Source organism: Pteropus vampyrus, unplaced genomic scaffold, assembly GCF_000151845.1.
Source record: "Pteropus vampyrus isolate Shadow unplaced genomic scaffold, Pvam_2.0 Scaffold36, whole genome shotgun sequence".
Lineage (NCBI taxonomy): Eukaryota > Metazoa > Chordata > Mammalia > Chiroptera > Pteropodidae > Pteropus > Pteropus vampyrus.
This window is the reverse complement of record NW_011888817.1, coordinates 5,279,459-5,291,313: the sequence shown is the minus strand read 5'-3', so window position 1 is coordinate 5,291,313 and position 11,855 is coordinate 5,279,459. Positions and strand designations below refer to the sequence as shown.

At 47.9% G+C, this 11,855-nt stretch overlaps 1 protein-coding gene across 3 annotated transcripts in view; it reads right to left on the bottom strand.

The window, feature by feature from the left end:
* Window positions 1-3,068: 3,068 nt before the first annotated feature.
* Window positions 3,069-11,855, bottom strand: part of RPS6KA1 (ribosomal protein S6 kinase A1) — a 36,476-nt gene continuing 27,689 nt past the window's right edge. For all 3 annotated transcript variants that reach the window (XM_011357670.2, XM_011357669.2, XM_011357671.2), the window contains 5 exons: window positions 5,978-6,139; window positions 5,712-5,788; window positions 5,337-5,454; window positions 4,349-4,486; window positions 3,069-3,996 (listed from right to left, as the gene is read on the bottom strand). In XM_011357670.2, the coding sequence (XP_011355972.1) occupies window positions 3,874-3,996; window positions 4,349-4,486; window positions 5,337-5,454; window positions 5,712-5,788; window positions 5,978-6,139 (618 nt within the window). In that variant the 3' untranslated portion in view covers window positions 3,069-3,873. The remainder of the gene's footprint in view (window positions 3,997-4,348; window positions 4,487-5,336; window positions 5,455-5,711; window positions 5,789-5,977; window positions 6,140-11,855) is intronic.

Below are 11,855 nucleotides of genomic sequence, written 5' to 3'. Positions count from 1 at the left end.
TTTGGAGTCAGTGGGAACCCCCGCTACTCAGAAGACCGCAGTTCAAAGTGAAGGAACTTTCCAGCCATGCGGAGGACTGCTCTGTGATGTGGCGGAGTCTCCGCTGACAGTGGTATTTGAGCAGGAACCGGATAACCATCTATGGGAGATTCCTGTACTGGGCGGAGATTGGGTCCAGGCCTTTAGAGCCCTTCTGACTGTGAGATTTTATGAGTCACTGTGAGATGAAATTTAGCCCATGCATCAAGGTGGTGTATAGTATGAGCCTGGGGCCAGAGAGAGTTGAGTTCAAAACCTGACACAGCCACCTCCTTGCTGGGGAACTGTTGGCAAGTTTCCTCTTTTAAGCCTCAGTTTCCTTGTCGTAAGATGGAAATTATAATATCTACTTATGAGATTGCTTTGAGTATTGGGGATGTTGTATATATTGTGCCCAGCGTAAAGCAGGAACTCAGTAAATCATGCCTATTATAGCCATTTAATGAACGGTGGCCTTTTATTACAGGTTTGGGTGAGAGAATTAAATCCACGTGTTAACCACAGTACCAAAGGTTTGGATACTTAACATATGCAGGAAACCAGCCTTTTCCCTGAGTGCGTGTCTCAGAAATAATCATGGAAAACATGATAAATAAGTGGATAAAATGCAAGAAATGCTGCGGGACTTTGATACCTGTGCCAACAACTGAGAATCTGAGTCTCTGCGTCACAGGGGACATGTAAGGTCATCTAAACAGTCCCCAACTGGGAATAGGAATCTCCTCTAAGATCTTGACAAGTCTCATTAGTTCTCTGTGTGTACAGTCCAGGTGATGGAGAACTTACTACCTTATGAGACTGTCTATAAGAAACTCCCCAAAATTCTCAGCTTGTTTTCTATTGTTTAGCTGAGAAATGTAACTTTCTAACAGCTACATCCCCTAATTGAGATCACCCCAATATTATAGGAACCTTTATGACCATGTGGCTGGCTGAGGGGAAGAGTGATAACCATACAGGTCTGTGGAACATTTAAGTAGACTTTGGGCATTCTCAGAAGCAGAGAAATGGGGCAGCACATTGGTTAAGAGAGTTTCGGAATCACACAGACATGGTTCTGAGTTCTACGCTGCCATTTATCTCTATCTTTGGGCAAATCACTTAACCTCCAAGCCTCAATTTTTTCATGGATAGAATGAAATTAATCATATCTCCTTCACATGAGGATCAAATGAAATAAAGTATGGAAAATACTTGGTATCCAGCACCTCCACGTAGAATTTGTTTAATAGACTGGAGCCAATATTTCATGGGAAGGGGCATCCTACAGGGTGGAAGCTCAGGGATTGAGCATTAAAGGGAAAAGTGACTTTGTAGTTTAGGGACATCTGGATTGGTAATTTGTTTCTCCAAGCTGAGTTACATCTCTTAATGGGTTTTGCCCAGGGATTCGGCACTCAGAGAGAAAAGTTTCTGGCTGAGATGCTGGTGGCTGGGAACTGTTTTTTCTGGAGTCCATTGAGTTCTTGGGGAGCTGTCCTGACTTTGTGAAAATTAGGACAAGCTTAATAGTACAAGCAGCACTTTTCTCCTTCCAAAACTTGTTCATATTCATTTGCTTATCTGATCTCCAGGTGACGCTATGAGATGGGTGTGAATCGTGATCCCATTTAGCAAATGGGAAAACCGAGGCTCAAAGAGGCAAAGTGTTTGAGTTTTCAGGTTTAGCTCCTGAGAAAGCACCTGTGGGTTCCTAATCCATCTATCACCATTTCCTGGTTCTTGAATCTTCCCTCTGGTGTCTGGGGCAAGACACAGCTGCTCTCTACCTCAGAGCACCTGCTTCTTTTCCTTCGCCCCAGATGTTTTTCCAGCCTCCTACAACTCTGAGGTGTATTTTCTATGCTTCTCCCAGCATTAAGTCCATGGATCCTGCATGCTCTCTTGCTCATCCATGCAACAAACACTAGCTGAGAACTAAAATATTGTAAGCCAGGCCTGGTGCTAAGTGCTGAGGGTACAGAAATGAACAAAACACGGGCCACATCCTCAAGTTCACAGACTAGGGAAAATTACATCATCAGCTGTTTCTAAAATGGTGGGATGTACAAAGAGATAGAGAATGGGAGTGTCTGGGGGTCCCAAAGAAGAGTTGCCAAACCCTGTCAGGGGTGTCCTGATCGGCTTCCTGGAGGTGTCATTTGAGTTTTCCTAAAGAATGAGTAGAAGTTAGCCAGGACACGCAGCAGCAGAATCCAGTGGAGGTAGGAGCATGGCAAGTTCGGGTCTGTGAGCAGTTTGGAGACAAGTTATGAGAGCTGATGCTGAGGCTCAGTATGAACCAGATAACACAGGACACTGAGGGTCAGGCTAGGATGCCTGGGCTCTATCTTGTGTACAGTAAGGAGTCACTCTGGGACAGATGCTGGGTCAGATGTGATTCTAAATGGAGGATGTTGGGGACACGAAAGACTGGAGGGAATCGAAAGGCTGTGGCAAAGAACACAAATATGAAGACAGGGAGGAAGGAGAGGCAGGGATACATGCCAAAAATATTTAAGAGACAGAATTGATGGAGCCAGGATGCAGAGTGGAAGTGGGAAGTGGAAGGAGTCAGGGATGATGCTCAGGATTTCAGCTGGGGTGATGGGGTCCAAGGTAGACAAGCTTGGGTGGTGGGTGGGACAGGAAACGTTGGGTCACGTCCCCAGAGAGGCCTTTCCTGATCGCCCATCTCTTACCCCCATTTAACTCTGCATGTCTTATACGAAGCTAACCTTGGTTTGCTAATTGTCTATTTTCCCACAGAGGTAAGTTTCCTCACCAGTAGCTAAGACCCATGAAAACAACGACCTTTTTTTCTACTTGGTATACCAGCGACTGTAGCAGAGAGGAATAGGTACTCAAAAATTTTACTGTGTGAGGCAATGTCATTCTCTCTCTGAGCCTCAGTGTTTTCATCTATAAAACAGGGATAATAGCATTTACCTCACAGGGTTAAGATTAAATTCCATTACTTGTTGCCGACAAAGTCCTTACCACCGAATAGCAAAGAGAGGGCAAATTCAGGGACGAAACATTGAGGCAAGTGTGCTTCAACTCAACTGTAAGTTTATTAGAAAGGCCATGGATAGATGAACCCTGAGTTACCAGCTGAGGAAGAAATGAAAAAAAGTCCCTGCCCCTCCTGGCCTGCTCCACAGGCCTCCTGTGAATTCTGTCCTGTGGCAGTCTCCAACAGAATTCAGCCAAAAAGTGCTTTCTGATCCTCCTCCGGAGGCGGGGTGGATGTGGATGCTGGTGCTGGGAGCTGGGATACACAAGGCCTTGGTCCTCTCCTCTAGCAGGAAGTGGTTCCAGACCCCCCAGCAGAACAGAACAGAAAAGGAACTGACCAGGGAAGGAGCAAATTCTGCTAAACAGCCAAAGGCTCTGGAAGGTGGTGCTGCACTGCCTCGAAGGCGAGTGCAGATGGCTAGAGATGACCAGATGCGGGGGTCCCCAGGGTAGGACCCCAAAGCTGCTCTAATGAGCCTCAGCCACATTGAGCCCTAGTATGACTCAGTGCCCCTCCTGGGGCTACAGTCGCTATTTCTGCTCCCAGAAAGGCAAATGAATCTTGTAAAAATCCATGGTGGTTGATGTCATTTTTCCCTTAAAAAAAAAGTTTGTACAGTGAATCAATTTCAACCAGCAGAGCTTGAGCCGAGAAGAGTCCATCCTGGGGAAGGAGAAGGCACTTCTCACACCCTTACTTGGGTGATCTGGGCTGGCTGCTTCCTGGGCCCCTTGAGCTCTGCTCCCTCTGGCCCTGTGACTCAGGCTTACTCCCTCTGGGAAATTTGCTGCCTCCATTGAGCTGGCACCGCCTTGGGGCTTGGATGCCCTGACCCCTCACAGTGTGGTAGACGGCAGCTTCCTCACTCGCCGCTGAGCCAGGATAGATGACTCAATGGGCTTCAGCTGAGGGGTGGGCTTGGAACTGTTGAGTGCAGAGTATGTAGCTGCCATGGCTCCCTGGGAGAGAAAGTAGGAGGTCAGTTCACAATGGTGGCAGATATAGGCGGGAGGGAGACACGTGTTCTAGAGCCAAGCTAGCTCCTCCCAGTGTTCCAAAGCCCACCCAGAGCCCTGTTAATCCATCCCTTGGTGGTCCTTCATGGTCATTAGTTCTGCTTCAGAGTTCAGGAGCTATGTCTCCTATAGGACTGAGGGCCTGTGATTTTACTGTTGACACCTCTGCATGTTAGACTGAGGCTTCCTGAGGACAGACAGGCATATAGCATCTCCTGGCTCTGTCACACCAAGTCCTTGCCCATGGAACCTTGGCCTAGGACCCCAGATGCCCGGCAGCCAGGGGCAGCCATACCTTCACAAGTTGTAGGTCCTGGTGGGACAGCTGGCTCTGGGGAAGCTTGTCTTTCTGGGTGATCCATGGGTGCTGCAGGACCTGCTTAGCTGTGAGGCGCTGGTGGGGGTCCACGTGCAGCATCTTGGACACCAGGTCCTGGGAGCATAGCAGGCAAGGAAGTTGGTTGGAGGAGCCAGCGGGGGTGCAGACGGCTGTGTTCCACCAATGGGGAATGGGCAAGGCAACCATCTCCCCCCATCTCCTGCCTGAACCCTTGCAGTAGCCCCTGCAATCCATTCCCCATATTGCTCTAGGGCCTCCCTGAGCACAGGCCCTTCTTTGGGACTTCTTCCTGGAATACACTTTCCTTTCCCTTCCACCTTCTAGAAGCCATGCAGGAAGGTGGGAAGAGCCTAAGGTTGAGGTCAGTCAGACTCAGGTTCAAAACTTGACTCTTCTGCCCACTAACTGAGTATCCTGGGCAAGTTACTCCAGTTCTCTGAGTCTCAGTGTCCCCTCTGAGAAACAGGAATAACAACAGTACCTGCCTCATAGAGCTGATGTGAGGTAGCACTGTTTTTTTAAGGGCACAACCCAGTGTCCGGCACAGAGGTTTCCATAACTGGAACCCTGCTAATAATGAAAGCTCTGAGAAGGCCACTCTGCCTCTCTGCTTGGTGTGGCCAGTCGCTCTGCTCCATGCCTCCTAAGCCCATACCTCTAGCCAGGAGGACCCACCTCCCTCTGCTGCCTGGCATCCCTGTTCCTTGTGTGCCAGCCTGCATGTCCCCTCATGCTAAATTCTCAGAAGGCAGGAGCTGTGATTATGTAGCCCTCTGTCCCCCGAGCACCCAGAACACGGGAAGGGCCAATGTATGATCACAAGGTTATCCAAATGTCAGGCTGCCTGGGAATCTTTTACTTGGAGAAACGAAGCTTCAGGTCACCTGTTCAGGACCTGCTACTCCACCCCCAAATGAGCTGGGTCTAGGCGTCATAGACTCACCTTGGCTGTCTCTGAAACCGTGTTCCAGTTTCCCCCGCTGAGGGTGAACTTCCCACTGCCGATCCGGGTCAGGATTTCCTCTGGGGTGTCACTGGGTCCGTTGGCAAACGGGGTATATCTGGAATAAGTCCACCCAGTCTGGATATAGCCTCTGGCCTCCATCTTAGGCCTAAGGGTGGAGTGGGAGGACTGGGTGCACCCAAGGGAGGCATTTTCTTCCTCAAGGTAGAGCTCTTGAAGGCAGGGCCATGTCCCTGTCTTCAGACCTTCCTGAGGCAGGGCTGAGTCTCTCCCACCAGACAAGCACCACCTCAGCCTGTACTAGGGCTAGAGGGCGGGGGTATTGGGAGGGGTCCAGGCCAATGGGGCACTCACCCCGCCAGCATGGTGTACAGCAGAACGCCCAGGCTCCAGATGTCGCAGCCTTCGTCGTAGCCTTGGCGCTTAAGCACCTGGCAGGAAGGCCGGCAGGGGAGCACGGTCAGTCTGAGGGGCAATGGCAAGTGGCCCCATATGCTTGTTAGCTACTCCGCAAAGGGTGAAACAAGGGTCTGGGCCATGGGCTGAATCTTCCCTTGGTACCTGGGCCAAGGCCACACAGATGGCGAGTCCTCACTCGCAGATGACTCTGGACCACTCACCTCAGGTGCCACAAAGTTGGCAGTATAGCAAGGTGTCATGAGTAGCCCATTCTCAGCCCGTAGCTGCTTGGCGAAGCCAAAGTCACAGATGCGCAGGCACTCGGGGTTCCCAGACTCGTCCACATACAAGATGTTGCTGGGCTTGAGGTCTCTATGTACGACCTAGGGTCAGAGGTCTGGGGTCAGCTCCCAGTGTGAGCAGGCTGCTATGGCCCAACTGCCAGGGATGGGAGAGTTAGGAAGACAGGGCCAGAGAGAGGGACAGAAGGACCCGGAATCTGAAAGGAAGAAAAAGGGCTGAAGTAGGGCCTTTAGTGCGGCTGGCACTACCAACTTGAAATCTCCATGTCGCTGTCTACAGGGCAGCTCTGACTTCACCTGTCTACACTTGACTCCTCATTTCTCCCCTCAAATCTACTTGTCACAATCTTACCTAATGACAACTCCATCCTTCCAATTGCTTGGGTCAAAATCTTAAGAGGCATTTCAATTCCTCTTGTTTTCTCATATTCCTCAAACAATCCATCAGCAAGCTCTGCTGGCTCTATTGTCAAAATACATCCAGAGCCCAACCATCTCAGCCCCTCTACTGGCAGCCCTGATTCCAGCCACTATCATCTCACTGCTGGTTTACGACAACCACCTCCTAACTGGTCTCCTTGCTTCACCCTCACCTCCTGTGTCTGTTCTAAGCACAGCAGCCAGAGCAATCCTGTTAAACAGAAGTCAGATCATGTCATCCCGGTTCGAAACTCTCCAAGTCTCCCCCTCTTAAGAGAAAAAGTCCTTATAACGGCTTGTGTGGTCCCATCCGATCCCTCCCCTGCCCCTCACCCACATCTTACACTCTGGTTTCTAGCCACACAAGCCTCTTTGCTATTCCTTCCACATGCCAAGCACACTCCTGCCTCCAAGGCTTTGTACTTGCTGTTCCCTCTTTCTGGATCATTCCCTCTGGCATCTGCCTGGCTCATTCTCTATTTCTTTTAGGTCTCAGCTCAAATGTCACCTTATCAGTGAGGCCTGGACTATTTCATAAAAAATGGCAGTCACTGAGCGGTGCTCTTTAGTTTCTTTCCACTGCTTTACTTTCATCCATAGCATTTACCACCATTTGTCATAATATTTGCTTGTTTTCTGAATCCGCCTACTGAAATGTAAGTTCCATGAGTGTTTTGCTCACTGATGTATCTCAGCATTTAGAAAGTTCCCAGCACATAGTAGGTATTCAATAAATATCTGTTGAATGAATAGATGAGTGACACTTAACCACTGACTTTTCTCTGGCCCCCGTTTGCTCATCTGTAACCTAAGGGGGCTGAACCACTCCACTTTCCATCCTCCCCACTCCCTCTGTACAGTTCTATTCAGTTACTCCTCTATCATCTAATTATTGACAACTCAGATCTCTGACCTGAGCCCAGAACTTTCCTGAGTCCAGGCTCATATACCTTCTTATCAGATAGAAACCACTGAATGTTCCACAGACCCTCAAACCCACACTAAACTTGTTCTCATCCTCCTGCTCTTTCTCCCATGAGCTAATGGTACTTCCCTGGGCATTGTCAAAAATCTTCAATGGCTCCCTCCTGCCTGTAAGATAACACCAAAGTCTCCATCTTGGGGTGGGAGGCTCAACTATCTGTTCCAGACTCATTGTCCACTGCATCCCCTCAAGTGCCCTAAGCTAAGGCCAGTGGGGGCTCCTCTGGCCATAAACAGCCCTGTCTGAAGAACGCCTGCTCCCTCCAGCACTCAGCATAGGGCCTAGTACAGAGCGAGTGCTAAGTGAACTCTGTACAGTGAATGAACGCATCACACTCTGAAACACAGAGAGACCTTGCAGGTTAGGTTCACTGAGTCTCACAGATTAGTCAGCTTTATGAGGTGGTCCTTTCACAGTCCCAGTTGAGCCCTGAGCCCTGCAGCAGGTGCTCATGGGGTAGGCAGGTTGGAGGGTAGACATGGCCCAGGATAGTCCACCTCCACAGAGAGAAGAGTACCAGGTAGATGAAGAGGAAAGGACTACGCATTGGCAAGGTGGTCCCAGTGACACTGTGAACTGTATCCAAGCTTTGGGGAAGCCCTCTCCTGAGCAACACCTGCCTAGTCCCTTGGGCTCTCTCCTTCCTAATACAATCATACGCCCCAGAGGATAAGCCCAAACCTCCAGAATGTAGACTCTTCTCTTTTCCCTGCAGAGGGCCCGACCAAGCTTCCCAGGGATGCTCAGCTTGCCTGAGGACACCAACTATGCTGGACAAGTGATCTTCCTGGTTTACAAAGTAGTTTCCCAGTCACCATCTCCTTGGGGCCCATTTCACTCTAGTAAGTGGGCAGGGCAGGAACTGTTGGTTCTATTTTACAGAGAAGGAAACCGAGGCTATGAGAGAAGAATTGACTTGCTCGTGTAAGTAAGAAGCAGAGGGGAGACTTGAACCCAATTCTGACCTTAATTCCAGTCTTTCCAGTTTAGCGTAGCACAGATGGCACTTTTGGAAAATAGGGATACCGAAGTTTTCGATTTTTATCATGCCCTAACGTAAGATAGAGAAATGACAAACTCCTATAGGGAACTGTGGCTCACATTGGCAGGTAGCCCCACAGGTGATTCTGATACCTGTCCCCCAGGTTATATGTGAGGGGAGTGGGGAGCATATTCTCACATTTCACTGCACTGAAAAGCACAACAGGCTGGGCAAGCAATGAGCAGGGCCAAGACGAGCAGGAGCCATGTCAACCAGTCTAAAGGGGCAGCTGCTGCTTACTCGGGCTGACAGCAACTCAGGCTCAGTTTCCAAAAGCAATCAAATTACCAAACCAAACCCCAAACAAAAAACACCGCATACCTTGCAGGCTAAACTAAATATGTGTGTAGGCCAAATGCAGTCACTGAGTCAAATGCAGTCACTGAGTCAGGCAGAGTGGTGATTTCAGTCAAGTCAGGCAGGCCAGGGTGTGAATCCTGGTTTTACCAGCAGTAGCTGTGCAATCTTGGGTATGTCACTTAACCTCTCTAGCCCTCAGCTTTCTCACCTATAAAATGGGGCTAATAATAGTGCTCAACCCCTAAGGCTGCAGGAAGGAGCACGCAGTTGTTTACTAAGACTATTTAGCAAAAGGGCTTGGGAACTGGCAGCTGCTGTCATAGTAACCCCAGCACTTGTTGGGACCAAACGCCACCGTCATGGGGGATGTTAAGATACATTAAGTGCTTGTTAAGAATCACTTACATTTAACGCAGGGGTCCCCAACCCCCAGGCTGTGGACCAGTACTGGTCTGTGGCCTGTCATGAACTGGGCACACAGCAGAAGGTGAGCAGAGGGCGAGCTAGCGAAGCTCCATCTGTATTTGTAGCCGCTCCCCAGCGCTAGCATCACCGCCTCAGCTACACCTTAGATCATCGGACATTAGGTTCTCATAGGTGCATAAGTCACTGGTGCTGAAAAGGTTGGGGACCGCTGATTTAAAGGACAAGAAGGACAAGACAATTAGAGGACAGCTGCTGATCACACAGTTAAGAGCAGACTCTGGAGCCCCATTAACTATGAGACTTTTACTTTCTCTCCCAGAGCCTCAGCTCCTCCCTTATAAAATGGGCATAATGATAATATATGCTTCATAGGTTCATTGGAACAATTAAATGAGTTTGTATGTAAGTGCTTAGAACTCTGTCCGGCCTGTGGAAAGTGCTATGTAGTACCAGCCATCATTAGCAGAAACAGCATCTTTGTCATCATCAGCATCATCGAAGCGTGTGCATTTAGATGCCTGTGACCAGCTCCCCTCCCCGCCCCAAAAAAGGTGATGTTCTTCTATGTAAATCATCTGTTAAACAGAGAAACCAGAGTGATTTTCTATTGAGTTCTCAAACAGGCTGTCCTCAGCATGCTGGGGACCTTACAGAAACAACACGAGCGGGGCTAGACTTAAAAGGGATCCATGTATTAAACAAAAAACTCTTGCAAAACAAGATGAAAAAGGCAAACAACCCAAGTTTTAAAGATGGACAAAAGAACAGGCATTTCATAAAAGAGGCTGTCCAAATGGCAATAAACACACCAATAGGTGCTCAACTTCATTAGTTGTCTGGGAAATGCAAATTAAAACCACCACAAGATACCACTCCACATCTACCAAAATCACTATGATTAAAAAGATGAAAAATACCAAATGCTGATGCTGGTGAGTACCAGAATTCTCACACGCTTCTGATGAAAGAGTGTAAATTGGTAAAACTTTAGTAACCTGTTTGGCAATATATATCTACTAAAGATGAACATACACATACATTATAACTCCGCAATTCCACCACTGGGTATTCACTCAATGTTAAAATGTACGTACGTGTTCACCAAAAGACAAGTACTAGAATCTCTCAGCAGCATTACTTGTCATAGTAAAATACTGGTAACAACCCAATGTCCATTAACAGTAGAATGGAAATTAAATTGTGGTCTGTTAATACAGTAGGACCACACATCAGGAATGAGTGAACTGCAGCCACACAACAATGTGGATGAATCTCAGAGAGAATGTTGAGTGGCAGAAGTCAGATATGAAAGAGCATGTTTGTATAAAATTCAAAGACAGGCAAAACTAATCTAACCTATTAGAATTTAGCTTAGAAGGGCTATCCCTGGGGAGGAGGTAAGGACTGGAAGGGGCACATGGGGATATGGGGAAAGTGGAAATACTTTGTGTCTTGATCTGGGTGCAGGTTACAAGGGCATATTCATTTTTTGAAAATTTGTTGACTTGTACATTATGATTTACGTTTACGTGATCCTTTAATAAAAAGATATAGGAAGTCCCAGTGGCCCCTGCTCCTGGTCACCCGCTTCCCACCCCTCAGCTCGTATGGGATTCCCAGCTTCTAGACCACAGATGCTGCCAACCTATAATCAGCCCAGAGAATCTCCCTCTATATTCAGATTCAACAAGAGCTTCCCATTTCCTCATCATCTGCCCCTGGGATTTGGAAAGGCTAGAAGTTTTGGAGACCGCTGGACTCCTGCCTTTGGTAAAGAGACAATTCCCCCCTATAACACCTCCACCAAGCGGCTGTCTGTACTTGGAGCTGGTGGAGAGGCTCGCAACTTTTGGAAGCAGCTCTCTCTCTAGAAAATCCTTCCTTGTTTTCATCCACTGGACACTCACTGCTTTGGCTCCATCTTCTATACCTTCTTGGGAATAACTTTAACTAGTACTCATCTGAGAACAAAACAGGAAAAAGAAACACATCTACTGTCTGACCTGACATATTTAAATATTGGTCTGCTTGTACCGGCCATTTCAAAAACCAAAACCACTTCAAATATGACCATAATAGGACATGTGGTAAGCAAACTGAAGCTCTGATTATGAGGTAAAGTTCTTTTTTACAAAAGAATCCCCCCTAATAAATTAGAATCAGACACTGCCACTTTTGCAAACCCTAATGAAATAAGTGATTCAGGCAGAGATCATGAAAGGATGAAGCCATTCTGTGAAAGGCTGGTGAAGATCTTTACGATACACCATCAGGTACACTCACTGCTGGCCACCCATTCACCTGTCCCTAGACTGTTACCTCCTGACATGACGAATGAGGACAACATGACACTGTGCTCTTGGATGTGATGCTCTGTGAAGTACACTGCACTTCCCATGAAATGTTTTTAATTTCTCACTCCCAAAAGGCAGTTGAAGCTGAATCAAGACTTTAGAGCACTTGAAGTTGACAGGAAACACAGAATTAAAATGAGGCCATGAGGAGGCAGACACATTCCACGGAACTGATCTCTTCAAGTCAGTGGCATAATAAGGGAGGTTTTACTGTGGAGGTTACACGGATATCTACATTTATCAAAACTCATTGAATTATACACTTAAGAT